The following is a 16,739-nucleotide window of genomic DNA, read 5'->3' as shown; positions in this document are numbered from 1 at the left end:
CTCTCCACAGAAATCTCAACACACATCACTGCCTCCACCCTTCACCCGTGGGCAGCCCAGGTGAAAACAGCCGCATTCGTTCCAGCAGCAAAGCCCTTCTTCACACCGAACCCTAAACCCCACCTCGTCAGAGGGGTACCCGTGCGCGGCCGCAGCCCGCCCAACAGATGGCGGCTGTGGCGGAGCAGCCTCCTGCCCTCGCCCCTCACCTCACCGGCCTGCCGGCCGCATGGCGCAGACACCGCGCTCTCACGCTCTCTCGCCTGCTCTCCCCGGGACCCTCTTTGCCACGGGGCAGGAAGTGTGGGGCCGCCCTCTGCTCCTCCTGGCACACTGGGACTCCACCGCCCTCTGCGATCCCCCCCATATACCCTCCCAGAGGGAAGCGTCGCCGCGCGGCTGTGGGTTGGAAGTGTGAGGGAAGGACCCAGCAGCCCTATCACTCTCGCCCCGTTAGGTGCGGTGGGAGCCCTCAGCCGTCGGCTGTGGTTGGCTGTGGAGAGAAAATGAGGTGGGAGTCGCGCCTGTCAGCTCTGCAGGACAGTGAGCTCGGTCCGAAGCCGCAGCGAGTCCAGGTCACCCCAGGGAGCTGCTGTGTTGTGTGGAAAGCCCATGCAGGACAAATGACGCCTGGGGGAGATCATCTACCCCTAAGTCTCTGCCATAGTATCATAGTTTCAGTGCCCGGGTGTTGGGGGTCGAGCATGGGCGCTTGAACAGGCCTACAGCAAGCTCTGAGAAAGTGAACTTATGACCCCAGGTTAAAAGAAGAAGAAGTGTCAAGATCAGCAAAACAGGAATGCAATAACAGGATGCCAGTAATTGCAGAAGCATGATGCAACGCTAAGCTGAAGCGAAGGTGTGAAACCAATCAGGAGAGGTAAAGGGGAGCGTGTATCCCTCGTGGGCAAAGCGAAGCAGCCAATCAAGTAATGCGTGATCGCGTGTAAGACAGTATATTAAGAGCAGCCTTGTAATCAATAAACGGAGCATTTTGTGAACCTACATCGTATCGGTGTTTTCTCCCCTCCACCTGGCCGCGGCACCCGGGCAGGAAAGTGTGGTGCTGTGTGAGTTAGCACCTCTGAAACATTATGATTTATATGTATTTTTTGACATGCACAAAACCGAAAATCTAAAGAAGTGGGATAAAGCAGACCATGTGAGAGGCTCCAAACACTTCATTTAGCTCAGTGCTTTGCTAGCCAGCAAAATTAGTCAAGATCAAGGTAACATCTTTCAAGTTCAAAATAAAAACCAGAGCCACCACAAAGAGCTGGAGTTGCCCCTTAAAATAGCATTACAGTAAAACTGAAAGTACCTTCTGCAGGAAAGAAGTGTGAGGTTGGTTTCCAAAGGAAGTACTTGTTCAACTGTACTTCACACATGGGTCTGTCTGTGCTTCTCACCCATCTGAACTTCTTTATTCCCCTTCCCTACCAGATCTTTCATGTCTTGTGGATTATTTTAGAGAAATTTGTCAAAGGCTTCAAAGATCTCAAAGGCAAAGTTTCTAAGTATCAGTTTCAGCAATGTGGGTGTCCAGCTCTGCCTGAACTAAAGGAAAGGATGCAGAGTGAATTCAAGCAATATTAAAGACAAGAAAATCTGCAAAGAAGTCTTTATAGATGGCCCAGTGTGACAAAATCTTCACAGTTTGCAATCAACCAAACCACAAATCTTCAGGAGGTTGGACTTCAGTCAAAAACTACTTTTGTAAAGCCCTTGCATGCTGCAGGGACCATGTCCAGCTGAAATATGTGAAAAAATGAACCATTGTGAACTGCTTCTGTCATTAAACAGGTAGGTGCTTGATTTTTACTTGGTGTGTTTGGGATCTGGGTTGGTTTTGGGTTTTTTAGTATGCCTTTGCTAATGAGTGGTTTTGGTGAATTTCTGGCTTGGCCTGGCCTACCACACAGAGGAAACCTCTAGCTGCATATACACAGGGAAAATCCAGAGTAGATCAAATAATTTCAGTCTACAGGTACATCAAAAAGAGCCTGAAATACCTCCTGTTGTTCCTTTTACTCATTTTTCCCTTCAGGTTTTATTCATTGCAGTGACAGGTACCTCATACCATACCTCATTCCAGTACTGTATTTTTGGACACAGTGGATGCAGCACTAGAGTGTCAGTAGTCCTGAGCTGTTGAGCAGGATGAATAGGAATGAGGTATCTTATGATGGAGGAAGCAATATGTCATTTGGAAATACTGTATCTGACTTTTGCCAAGGTAATACTGATTGCTGCTTCTAAAAGATGGATTAAAAAGTGTGGTTGGCTGTGGTTGGGATGACTTTGTCTGAACTTTGTCTGAACTGTGGCAATCATCACTGTGTAGATGGGAATTTATGAAAATAAGGTGGTTAGGCATAAATGTATTTAAATATAAAAATAACTAAAATTGAACTTGAAACTGTCACTCCAAGTAAAACCAGAACAAAATTAGAAGTTTTTCCTGGGTACTGGAATGAAGGACAAAATGGAATTGTGATAGGCCAAATATATACATTTTGAGGGAAAAGTAAGAAGAAAAATAAGAAAAGTAAGGCAGCAATGTAGAAATCAGTTTCAGGAGGAAGAATAAGATTTGCTTTCAGCAGGGTCCAAACCAATGAAGTTCTGCTCCACATGGAGGCCTTGCTGGGGCATTGGTCAAAGACTTGCAATGGTATGGGCAACATGCATATTCTCATTGAGGGGGGAAGAAGAAGCACGGTGCTAGGTGTATGGTGGTTAAGGATAGGTAGAGACCATCTAGGACAGTGCTGAGAAGGTGAAGCTAGAGATGGAACATAATGCAGAAGTTGTATTGTTAGATCACAGTTTAAGGAAGGATAAAACTTGGTGGGGATTGTGGCAGTTTTAAGAAGGTTTGCTTGGTATAGTGGATATCATTTGTCATGGTATGTGCACTTTAATCCATAGCTGATGACAGTTAGGCTGAACGTGTTGGGTCTGTGCTTTTAGCTGAACATGATTTAACTGAATTGGTGTTCACTTTAACACAGTTTTCCTGAGCTATGGTGCTGCCATCACAGCATTAGAAACAATGATGAGAACAACAGGGGTAACGATGAGCATGGTGTTGGTCTCTGACTATTTGCAGCTCACGGCGGTGCTAGGTATAGTGAGGCTTAGAGCTAGCAGCCTTATTTCTAAGAACAAAGCAGCTGGATTTTCTAACTGCAGGGTTAGTTCCATCAGTTTATACTTCTTCCTACACCAGCCCAGCCATGAAGGTTTTCTCTGGTGAGGTGTAATGTCTGCATATAACTAGCTATTAGTGCCAATGCCATTTCCAGCAAAAACTTGCTGACAGATTAAGTTTGCTGTGAAGTCTCTTATGTCAATGTCTTCTCTGCAAGTCCAGTGGAAGAATTAGGTTTCCTCAGTTCTTCAGCCTCCTAATGACTGCACTTTGTATGTACCATTAAATCAAGGAATTTATAATTTATGCTGGAGGCGGAAGAACACTCGCTGTTTCTAGGCAAGGAAAACCGAGTTAAATTATTAGCAGCCTCAGCTCTTGTCATGAAGTGGTGCTATATTTGAGGGAAAACAAAAAAAAAATACATGTTAAAACATGAAAAACATGTCTTGGGAATGACGTCAGTGTTGTGTTCAAGTTGTCTGGGTGTCCTCAATAAGAATTTCAAACTTCAGTTTTAATGAATTTACTTCTGAGTATAAGCTTACCTCCATACATCATAGATTGGCAACACTGATTTGCAGTTAATTATATACTTCTGTAATGCTTTTTAGCTCTAGTTTTTTAATTATATACTTCTGTAATGCTTTTTAGCTCTAGTTTCTCACTGATATTCTCAAAACTAATACCTTGCTAATAGTTTCTGTTTTCCCCTCCATAAATATATGGCTATTATTGGAATAGTGGCTTCTTGTTTGAATTTAGTTAATATTTGATATACTACCAGTATAAATTCTTACATATATTTCATGTGTTGCCTACAGACCTAAGGTTTGAACAACTTTTTGTCTGTTAAAGACCTTGAGATAATCTTAAAAAAATTATTCACAGTTAACAGTTAACTCTAAATTTTATTTGCAGGCTTTGTTGCAAAATCCATTGATAATACTGCTAGGTTATGCTACAATACAGTTACTATTGCTATAATTACTAATGTAAGCAGCTAGGAGTATTGCACCACAGGTGATATTGTTTGGTTTTATATTTTATCAGGAGTTTGCATATATGTGGGGTATTTTAGATTCAGGGTGTAGTCATGTTATTTTATCTGCCTGTGGACATGTATACTTCATTTTAAAATCAAATGTTACTGTAGGAATTAATACGTGTTTAGCTGAGTGTCCACTGTTCTTGTCTAGTGGGAAAAAGGAGAAATTAAGTACATTATATATTTCTAAATATCGGTTAAATCTGATAAAGAGATACTGAAGAATTGAGAGTGTTACTCAGCTTGTATGATAGCTTTCAAGTAAGCAAAAAATAGTGCTTGAGACTTTTTCCTTTGTTACTTAATTTCACATCCACTAAAATAGTAATAAAGCAGATCTAGAAGGGAACATGAGCCCAAAAAAAAATGTTACTGTACACCATAACACTGTCATTAAGGAAAAAATGGGTTAAGGGAGACAAATCTAATAGCTTCTTTCTCTACTGCTGTTATGATTAAATTGGTTAATGACAGATACGAAATATAAAAGATATAAAATAGGTAGCCTGGAGCGTAAAATCACTGCCAGTATGTGATGAAAATGATTAGTGTCATTCTTTAAGTTCATTCTTTTATATATATATATATATATATATATATATATATAAATCTGTTTCCTCCCATAGTGTCCTTGGTGGTCACAACAGTTTTATACAGTTTTGGAGAAACTTTAAATACATTATACTTCTATGTGGATTAAAAAAAAAATACCTCTTTACAGGTATAGCAGGGAGCAGAAATTAAATTCTCCCCTCCCATGTATGTAATATAATTTCATGTACAATCACCTGTTATCAGGTGATACATGTTGTTTGATTTAAGTTTTGGTATGCATGTGTGGTATGCATGTATGTTTGGTATGCATTATGTATTAATCCTCAGGATTTTGCTTAACAAAAGTCTATGAGTTGGGTGCCATTTAAGCCTTCAGTGGTAACAAACTGAATTAATCATGTTTTGATTAGAAACCAGTTCAAATACCTTTTACAGCATAAAAAAGTCAATGCCATAGTGCAATGCTATATAGCAAGCTACTTTTACATGTTTAGGAAGGTAATACCTGATGTGTCTCATCTATGTCTTACAGTGATTGTTGGTAAATATGAATTTTTAATGCCTCCCATCATGGTTTTATTTTATACCTTTATTTGAAAATCTGTATTGAAGAGCTACACTGCTAATAAATCATTTGATGCAGTGCCCAACAGGATGTTAGAAAAATTGAGATTGAATTGATTTGGACTCAAATCCCATTAAATATACAATGGGGTGGCTTATGGATTAGAAAGCTTGATCATAAATGAACTGCTGGTTTGTCTGCAAATGAAGGAATGACCAGAAAGACAGTAAATAGTTGTTCAAGTCAGTTCAGACCCCAGCTGCAGAATTTTGTGTTCCTTCACTTCACGGAAAGCATCACTGGATACATACATACTGGATTTTTTAGACCTAGATTGCTCACTGTCTTTGGGCTGATGCAAGTCAGATTTATTCCTTCTTCACTCTCCTCAAAGTCTATGGACATACCTTTGTATGCATTACTTTTTCTTCCTTTGTATCATATTGTATGTTCTTTTCATATTAATAATATACCTGCCAGTATGTCTACCAAAGCAGTGACTGCTTGGACCACACAGGAGTAATACTTGCCTCCTCTTTAAAACCAATTGTTAAGAATGGTCTGGAAGATAAAGGAGGAGGACACCTGAATTGCAATCTGGAAAAATAGCAAATATACGTGTTGGAAACAGGAAAGGACTAATTTAAGACAACCTAATAGGATTGTAACAACATGTGGAGATTAAAAACCAGCGAGGCTATTAACTTCAGTGTCTGGGGTCGAAAAGAGATATCCAATAATGAAACCAGTCAGTACTGACTTCTTACTGATTGTATGTGTCTCAGTGACTACAGTGACTTCATTTTCTTCTCAGTAGCAATGTAACATTGTGCAGTCTTGACATTTGATTTGGTGAGGGCTATTTGTAATTTTTCAGAACATAATATTGTACTGTAATGGTTTGTTTAAACAGTGTTGATTTACAGGTTCCTCCTGTTAATTTATTGATGTACATACCTTTGACCATTGATGACAATTAATTTCGTGCAGATTGAAGTCATCCTTCTAGTAAGAAATTCCTTCTCAAATACAACTGAATCCAGACAAGAAAAAGAAACTGTTGCATATTTAACCAATACAAACATCTTCTAGAAGAGAAGAGGCAAAACCAAACCTGAATGCATGATTCTGAATTCTGTGATTCTGTGATTCTATGAATGAAGGTAAGAGGAAGTTTATTGCATATTGCAATAATGCAGTATTGCAGTTAGCTAGTGCATCACTGCTGTGATCCAAACTAATTTAGTGGCATTTGAAGGAAAAGGGGCGATTTTCCAGGGGAGTTTCTCTGCAAATGGGTTGAGAGAGTAAAATTCATTTTAAAACATGGGTCAGTTAAACTTGCCACCTCAAACTCCTTGAACTGGCTTCTAAGGAAATTGTCCTCACCTCTCCACATTTTTTTTTGCACCTTATATATGCCAGGGTAATTTTTACAAACTCCTGGCATACTAGATATTTAGCTGGACAAGATAATATTATGGGTTTACCCCTCCCAGGTTGGGGAAAAACTCTTACATCTCAGAACTAGTGAACCAATTTATTTACCTGATATCTCTAAGTAAAACAGACCTTTCTAAAAAGCAGAGTACTTAATGGACATACACTGCATATTTAGGATCTTTGTTAGATTACTAGTGTATTTAGGTGATGGCTATAGGGTTACATTTTGGTTTAGTCCTTGTCATGTCCACTCCCCCCACCCCTTCAGTAGTAAGATGTCTGTCAGAATACTTTTTGTTTCAAGACAAAGTTTGGTTTACAGTTGGATTTAAGGATCTTAAAGTCTTTTCCAACCTAAATGATTCTTTGAAGCAGCATGAAGAAACCAATAAGATATGTCTATTAAGGAATATTTTCTGACAGCATGAAGTACTTTGTGGTAGTTTTCACAGACAACCTGTCAGGTGGCAAATGAATTCTAAAGAACCTTTCACTGGAATGATGTTACTCACTTTTTAATTGGAGTTAGTCAAAATCAGGTTCTACAAAACACTTCAAAACTAACAGCTCAGTCCTGTCAGAACAGTAGAAATGGACTATGTAACCTAAGAGGTTTTTGCTGAAATTACAGTCTAATTTGCCAATATTTCACTTCTCAACTAATGAGAAAATCCAAGAGTTCCTAATTGCAGAAGCAATTTCAGCATACAATGCATTGCCTTTTGCCTGCGTTTAACTACTTGCAAAGACACTATTCTTTTTCATATTTGCTTCAGCTTGATGTTTTGCAGCACTTTTTAAAAGTTCTTTTTTAGAATGGCTGATTTTGTATCAGGGAAAAACACTTTGTATCATAGACCATTGTGCAAAAAGTATCATTAGAGTCCATTAGGAAAAACACCTAGTGATGCAAATCTACAGAACAGAAACAAAATATTAGCAGCAGAGATTTAAAAAAATACAATAAACCATAAACTGTTCTCCACCAGAGTGGACAGTTTACAATATTAAGAAGTGGTATTTCAAAACTCAAATAGATTTGTATTCCTGTGTTTCAGAGTTCTGTGGTAAACTACCTGCTAATTCATACACTGGAAAATTCTAAAGTTTTGCAATACCAAGAAGCAGATGATTATGAAGGAATTCACTGAAGTATAATTACCATAATCTTCAAAATAACTGCCAGGAGCCAGTTGGTAATCCCAGTTATTGAGCTTCAAATTGTGAAGAAAAAATATACTGTGATTTTAGATCAGCCAAGTAAATGTTCTGCTTGATAACACCTCAGTCTACTAATAATAATGTCTCTCAAAAGCCCTTCCATCCCCAAATTTAAATTCTGATAATTTCAGATGTACATAAAAAAAATGGTTTTGTGTTGTGCTAGGTAGTAAAGGAGAGATAGGCTTAACCCCAAAATATTTATGACCAGTCTTTTCCCCATGATATACCTGCAGGAGCAGCTAATGCCTGGCTCTCCTCATAAAAGGAAGTGTATGAATCTCACGGAAGTATGTTTCTCTTCTACATTGTCTGCTTTTAGATCATGTTGAACTGTTTTGTTTTGTTTTCTCCAAAATATTATTGTAGTGAGGACATAAAATTCAGATGGCAAGTTTAGATCCATGTTAAAAAAAAAAATTACACCTCCTTTCTGTGTGGGTTGATACTCCTTTTCTCACTTTGCTGAAAGTTGGCTTGTGAATTCTGATCTCCTGCTTCACTGTCTCACTACATAAAAATCATCATACAGCCAGATGCATCACAGATATTAACTTGTTTGTCACCTCCTTGGCCTTATAAGATTGGAAAATATTTCTTATCTCTGTTGCACTAAATCTCTTTTGAGTCTGGATTATTTCAATACTTTAGGGAAAAAAAAACAACAGTGTTTTAGGAGTGTAGATTATGGAAGAGGGGCAAGTCTGAAAAAGGAATCCCACTACTTGTACTTTGACTGGTCTCACATCTGCTGTGATGCAGCAAAGCAAGTGTACATGTGACTCATTTGCTTCTGTCCTGGACTGAACAAGTTCAGACAATCTGCGAGATCTCTGGGACTCCCAGGCACCCAGAAATGACCTCCCAGGCACCTAAGGCAGGAGGGACAAGGGCTCATTTGATCTTGCTGGCATCTTTTCTACATTGTTTTATACATAAAAGTGGCATAACAAAGGCTGAGGTATAATAGAGGCTGACTTTCTTTGCACCATGTAGCCTGGTATGACTATTTTAGGCTTTGCACCTTGATAGAGAGGGGGAGAAGATATAGAATTTTTAGGCTTTACAGCTTGATAGAGTGCAGGAGAAAATAGAGCACTGAAAGCAACTTTTAAGAGTTGCATGTTCAGCATACTCACTACGCCTTTTTTTATTTTTACTTTTTAAAGTACCCGTAAGTATGTGGGTGCTTGGAAAATAGGACAGCAGGATGAGAATGACTGTTAATATTAAACATGCTTTATATGCAATAGCTTTGCATAAATGTGTATTTTAGAAATTACTTTTTTCTTCTCATGTTTTCTAGGAGTCTTGTGATATATTACCATAGTCAGTTTTTCTGAAGTCCAGATTGGAAACCCCTTATTGTTAAATAATTTCCTCCCCTTTTTATAAACTTCTTTTTTCTCACAGTATCTGTCCCCCTATGGGTAAATTGGCATGTATCCAAGAAGTGACCTGGTCATTTTCAAGAGCCCATTTGAAGAGAGGAAGACATACTCAGTAATGCTTTTACACATTTAGCCTCTTGTAGCAAACAACCCAGTGGAACCCAGCATTTTTGAGAACTGTGAATCTCTGGCTAGCACTGGTCTATTTTGGTGGGTATATAGGAGCATCTTAATATAATTTTTATTGGAAAATAAAAGCAAGATAATTTTCTGTCTGAATATATAATATATGAATGACTGCTTTTGAGACACTGATACATAAATTATAGATAGCCTTTCAGATTCTGCACTATGTATTATTAATTAAAAACTGAATATCTTCATCTGCATCCAAGTTATGCCGTGATATCTAGGCCACTGGAGAACATATTACAGTATTGGGGACTATACAGCCCAAGCAGAATGCAATGAAATGCTGTCTTTTTGTTGCTTATGGATACCATTTCAGTACACAAAGTGCCCAGGACTTTCCTCTATTACTGTGGACAGCAGGTTTTTTGCTTTATGAAGAGGAATGAGCAATAATCAAGCTAATGATATATTTTCCTTCACACACACACACAAAAGGAAGAAATATTTGTAACATGCTTTGCTTAGATTATATAATTTCCCATATGGTACAGTGTTCCTCACTCCTTCTCATCCCATCTCTTTACAATGGATTTTAATGTTTGATGAGTGTTGCAGTTGCCTGTTAGAGTCTTTCTCAATTACAGGTTTAGAGGGCAAATGAAATAGTGAAAATCACCTGATATTTTAAAGTAAAATCAGAGAGATACACAACAAAGCACGTAATCCCAGCAAGCCACAGTCAGCAGCAATTTCTTCTATGTTAAGATGGAAACAGCCAGTTGTCGATAGCTGAGGTGTTGGGTAGTGATTGTAGATTTGTACTGAAGAATCTGCTTGGGGGATGTCGATTAATTGTTTCTTGCAATCTAAGGAAGATGTGCTATAATTGACAAATAGCCTCAGATTCTTTCTGTAAATCAAAATACAATAAAAGCTAATAATCCAGAATGTCTAAATCACAAATTTAATGGCCATTAGAATATGTCTGTCTGATCCTGCACTTAACATATTTTTTACTAGCTCTATATAGGCACCTGTGTATGGTTACATATTTGTTTACATTCTGTGAATCAGCTGTACCATCTACAGTAATACATATTTTTGCAGTTTTTCATTTTTGCTGGCAGAATTGGTCATGCTGGGACTGTTATACAGAAGAGATGAATTTCTTGCAGGGGGCAGACATACTAATGATGAATGCAAGCTACAAAACCCAGTCTGGAATGAGAGCTTTGCACATCCTGTAGCTCCTGCACTGGAACACAGAGAAATCATTCTCTGAGGAATAGACCTCCAAGACCTGTACAGATCTGAGGTATTTATTGTCTCACAAACAGGATCTTGTCACAGCTTCCTTAAGCAATGTTTCCAAAGACTCCAGGGGAATTCTTGCAACTAGACTCATCTCTCCAATATTCATACATGGTAAATTAAAATAAAAATTGATGTCTTTAAGGATTTCACCCAGGGGAACTCATCTCATGTAGTGAGAGTAACACCATTTATTTTGTTTTAGTAATTAGAAGGTAAAATAGGTGCCAGTAAAACAGGTGCCATCTGCTCATGATCCAAACAAGTAATTTTTCCCTATCATCTAGCCCTCTTGTGCTTGGAAGTAGCTGTCTTACTGAGCTCCTCTTGTGTGCCGGCATCTTGTGTATGAATTGGAGTCCAGATCCCAAACAACCCTCATGTGAATATTTAAATGAATTATTTCCCAATGAATAATCTCCTGTATTGCTGACTAAATGAAAATGGAAGGAAGAGGTTGGGGTGGGGGGTGATCCTGTTGGATGGCAGTGGAGTAGCTGCTGGGATTTATTGGCTGCCAAACTTCATTTTCCTTACAGAAGGAGCTGATTCAGCAGCTGCAATAGTGGTTTATGCCGATGGCGGTCTGCCCATGCAATCAGCACAGTCAGAGCAATGTAATCACCCTTTAATGCTACTTCAATTGACTTTTAACTTTGACTTGCTGTTTCCCCAGGTTTGGCAGCTTTGCAGTGGTTGAAAACACTAGGACACTAACTAGTTCAAGAAAACTTGGTCTATGGAGGTCAGGGCCTCCACAGACCAAGTACAACTGTTGTCTCTATCCCTCACTACTCTCCTTTCCTCTGATTCTTCTTTACTGCAACCTCCTTCACATAGCTTTTAGAGGAACTGGTATGTCATGGCATGCTAGTGTTGACGTACCCTGTGTGTCACAGTATATTGCAGCGTGCAGAGTCAGAGCAAGCTCTAATGGACCAAGGCATGAGTGTATGAATGGCTCCAGGAAGAGGGTATGATATGAGTTACAACAAAGTGAAAAAGGGTCTGTAGAGGAAAGGAGACCACTGACATTTGTTTTATTTCCAATAAATATGTATTTATTAGCCCCACATTGCCAGGAGCTGTGCTCATCATACCCTGTGAGTAATCCTCAGGGGTACAGTGATTCAGAGCAACACTACCAAATCATAGTTCACCAAAAGTGGCTTTCATTAAATACTTCTACTGCAGCTTCTAGCTGTATTGAGGTCAAAAAATATGCAGATCTAAAGACTGATGGAAACATTTCCAAAGTTGCGGCACTTCGAAAAATAAAATTTTGGAAGTGTGACTGAAGCTGGGATGTTGAATTCAGAACAAGACCTTAGATATAGACAAAGGAAGGTATCACCTTTATTTCAAAATACTGATGCTAGTTACTATCAGGGTAATGTCTTGGACTGAACATACAAAAAGTCAAATACATAATTACAGGACCTTTCTTTCTTGTTTCTCTGTGCTCCAGGGGAGAGCAGAAGTTAGCTTTTCTCCCTTAGCAGGAGTACATCGTACTTTCCTCAATCAGTTCATATACGCACATGTGTTCTTGAAAATGAGAGTCTTGTAATGGAGCCATATTTCTTATTCACCTTCTTTAGTGTCCTATAAGCAAACAATTCATGCAATTTTCAGTCTCATGTACTGAGTTTTATGGTGCATGTGCTGATGCAAAATCAAAGGATTCAGGCAATGCTGACTTATCTGTCATGTTCCCATGCTTCAGAATCAATTGTGCTGTGCTTTCTGTTAGTACAGTACAGTTCTGTGGGTCTTGCCTTTTAAATACACTGTTTCAAAACAGGTTTTTGGAAATAATTGTTGTGGCAGCAGGATGCCAAGTGGTGTGTGGGCTGTGTGAAAGTGGCTCAGAGATGTGAAACTCCACCATCGTGGCTTATAGAGATTATTGGACACCAAGCAAGTAATGCAATAAAAGCTACAAAGTGAATTCAGGCAGTTGCTCACTTTTATGGTGTAGAAAACAATTGCTCCCCTGAGCCCTTTCAACCATTATGTTTGTGCAGAACAGGGAAGATGAGACATGATGCGCAGCAACTGTATGCAGTATTGTACGTTTGAAATCCTCAAAACTGGAGTCAGACTTTTATTACCAAAATTAGAATGTTGATGCACACTGAGGAGCTACTTAGTCATATGGTTTTGCTGTCTAGTTGTGGCTAGTACTGCTTTAAGAGAAGGTATAATAATTATTATTGAAGCCGACAACCTAGGTAGAAGCTATGGTGCAGTATCTCTTTCCTGGTTTTTGACTAAAGCAACTAGAAATTAGTCTAAAAAAAGCAGGTTTGGCTATACATGGCATATAAAAGCTAAAACCCGAAAAGCAATAGCAGAGTTATGTTTCAGACAACTGTTTTTTTTTTTCTGGAGTTTTGTTGTGCTTTATTGATTATTCCTTTTATCTTCTTTCGAAACTAATGTAGTTAACCAAATCCAATGAAAAACAGTTAAAAGAGTCTTGCTGATGTTAATGGATATTGGATCAGTCCTTTAGACCTGTACCTGGCCTTAGATGCAGAAGGATGCAAAATTAAATGTTAAAATATAAAAATATAAGTATGTATGCATACATACTTATCCATATACATGTACATATACACATACAAATATATATACTTCCTTAAAAAATTTCTGAAACAATTGTGTAGAATAAATGATGTTTGCATAATAATGGTTTTAGTTGCAGTCATTTGTTTTGCTTTAATTGCTATCCTCTTCATGCATAATCTGGTGTATTTCTTGCCAGCTAAACTCATGCCACACCACATGTTCTATCTATTTAGTATCTATCTAGACCACACGTGTTTGGGCAATACCTTAAAAGTATTGTAGGGCCTTGGAACATACTGTTTTCCTCCTATATCTTTGATTAAATAAAAGAAGGGCAGTTAAGAATTGCAATGTATTAGAGGTATTTTGTTTTTTTTCTAATTCACGCTTTCTAATAGTTTTGCATATTTGTTCTGTTCCTCGTAAAATGTCGATGGCATGTACATAGTTTTATGTATATCTGTGGATACTGCATAGACGTGGTGTACATATATGCACATAGGATTTTTGGTTACACATACTGATTTTATGTTTCTCCTGTTCATTCTCTAGAAATTGAAGAGGAAAGTAATTTTAAGTTAAGCAGTTAGAATTATGTATATAGTAGACTATTACGTTTTAGTAGAGATCTAAGAATTGGAATACATGAATACTATAAATATTGACTGTATTTTTAAATGAGTAGACATGGCACTCCTTCCCACATCCAAAGCTGCCACACTTTATATTTGGAAGGAAAAGTGATACCTTGATGAAGAACACACATGCATCTCCTTTGCTGAGTTACCTCCTTATTCAGCTAAGGCTGTATTCTCTCTACTTTCCATTCCAATGAAACTGTAGGAAAAACTCCTATACTTTTAAAATACGGCAGATGTGTTCTCATTATTAGTGTGTTGTAATGGAACCCGGCAGATGTTCCTGTCAAAAACATTGCATCTCAGTTGGCCATTCCTGTAGAAATACTAAAAATACATGTAAATATAATTTGATATATCAGAACATAGCAGCACATTGAAATACTTTAGTCACAAGTGGTCTGAAAATTTTAAACTTCAAGAGGTTTTTCTCTCTAACTGACAGTTAGAAACTCCAACCTCGAGTCCCAAACTACCAGTACAATTTGTAATGTGAAACTACAGCAGACCTCAGGGTATAATCTGATTATTCAAATATTGCAGGTAACAGAGGATATTAAATTGAAGCTCCAGGTTACTAAGTTTTAAAATTAACTTTTTGCCTTTTTTTTTCCTAATTGAAAAATGCTGCTTTTTATGTAAGTAGTTTTCATGGCTGTAGCAAGGCAGGTATGTACAGAATATCACTTATATTTTATGTTATGCAGGACACTGCAACATGACTTTTTGGTGTCTTACTTAGTGCAGGTGAGTGAACAAAAGGACCCTGTAAAACATAGTAAATGTACAAAGGAGCGTCTGGGTGAAGAGGGATAAATGCCTTACCACAAAGTGGCCATAATGTCAAATCCCAAATGTACGGGGTTGTGTTCAGGTAATTTAGGACCTTTAAGATAACTCCTTTATTGCCTTTTGAGTTCTTCTATTACTTGGATTAGGAAAGTAGAAACTGAAGATAACACTGACTTCTCTGAGTCAAATCTTTTGTTTGATCAGAACAATGCAGGGTCTTCCTACACAACAACTAAAATGCTCAGTGCAAAGCCCATGCTGCATTCTTTTGTTTTTCATAAAGTTTTTGAATGCTTTTCTTCCATTTATACCTTGGGCACTTGAATTGTCAGTTTCTTTAGAAGTGAAAACAGACATATGGAGTAAGACTCTACTGACTGCAGAACGTGACCCACCAGAATAAAATACTATGAGATTTTCTAGTAACACAGCAAATTGACAGAGTTGCAGAAGCAGTTAAACTGAAACTTTTCTCATCACTTCACAAGGGGTGTCCTGTAGTTTTTTAATAGAATCTTCTTAGCTGTCTGGCCTGCTCATTCTGCCAATTTCTGCTGTTGTATGTGGTGAGAAATCCCAATAGATTGGAAATCATTACTGGGAAGCTGGCCCAATCTTAGTGGTTATTTCTTCAAAGGTATAGAAATGAGAAACTAAACCTTTTAGGTTTTTTATGACTTGTGGCAATTTTTGCAATTACCTGAAACATCTATAATGTGGGATAACATTGGGAAAGATATATAAAAGACTTGAGGACTTATGAAAATAAGTAAGGAGGTACAATTTTATGGTAGCCTACCAGTTGCTAGAGTCAAAGTTGTGAGTGAAGACACTTGACTGTCGGATACCTCAGTACTTCTGTTCCCATTGTCAGGCACAAGACACATATCTTTTGACTTTTGCCGTACATCCAACAGTTAATGTATTGAGCAGAAAACAGCCTGGATGGAGGACTTGAATGAGCTTAATTGCTCCCTGTGACAAGGAGAGTGTATGGCACTTTCATATTGTAGCTGTTACAATCAGCAAGAATAATCGTATTGGCACTGAAGTTTTTATTCAAGAAGCCAGCAGGCCTCTCTGGTGGGGTGACAGAGACCACTAATAGTTTCACTGGTGGATGTTGTGTAATGCCTGCATTCAAGATGCAGAAATCTCACATACATGTTGTCCTTTTTTGTTTCCTCTTTTACCACTGCACATAGTTCTTTGTCAGTCTTATTGCCCCCTGCCATTTACCTTCATTTCCCTTGCATCCTTCATCTCTTGCCCCCTTTCCCTGCTTCCTTTTTGATTTCTTCATTCCTATGTCCTGCAGGAAAATAAGCAGTTACCATTATAACAATATCAATATTATTAAAGAGAGATTTCTTTGATCTTTTTCCAATAAAGTCATCACAGGAAATTTATAATTTGTTCTGAAAGAGCGTTCCATAAATCTTACCACTTTCATAAATGTCAACTTGGCTTTTCACAGGGTTGCTTAAGAAGAAATTATCAGATGCATTTAGAATGCTAGGACTATAAATGCAAGGTATCTGAAAGGACAGTGGTCTTCAGAGAAGTAAATATGACCAGTGAATGATGAAAGTTGTAAAGTTATTCTCAAGACATGTCGAGTTTTCTTATTTTAAAATAATCAGAGGACTTTTTTTCTCACTCATAAAGACATTTGGATGCTGGAGAGAGACTCTTCACCAGGGCCTGTAGCAATAGGACAAAGGATATTGGGTCTAAACTAAAACAGGGAAAGTTCAGGTTAGGTATAAGGAAGTTCTTTATTGTGAGTGTGGTCACACACTGTCAGAGGTTGCCCAGAGAAGTGGTGAATGTTCCATCCTTGGCAGTGTTCAAGGCCAGGCTGGACAGAGCCTTGGGCGTTATCGTCTAGTGTGAGGTGTCCCTGCCCATGGCA

At 38.3% G+C, this 16,739-nt stretch overlaps 1 protein-coding gene across 1 annotated transcript in view; it reads right to left on the bottom strand.

Moving 5' to 3' along the window:
* Positions 1-16,739, bottom strand: part of BANK1 (B cell scaffold protein with ankyrin repeats 1) — a 169,279-nt gene that overhangs the window by 135,370 nt on the left and 17,170 nt on the right. Inside the window, 1 exon segment of the mRNA XM_034064453.1 lies at positions 16,064-16,136. Within this exon segment, the coding sequence (XP_033920344.1) occupies positions 16,064-16,136 (73 nt within the window).

This window comes from Melopsittacus undulatus, chromosome 7 (genome assembly GCF_012275295.1).
Source record: "Melopsittacus undulatus isolate bMelUnd1 chromosome 7, bMelUnd1.mat.Z, whole genome shotgun sequence".
Taxonomy (NCBI): Eukaryota; Metazoa; Chordata; class Aves; order Psittaciformes; family Psittaculidae; genus Melopsittacus; species Melopsittacus undulatus.
The sequence above is the reverse complement of the archived record's forward strand: the minus strand, read 5'-3'. Positions and strand labels throughout refer to the sequence as shown.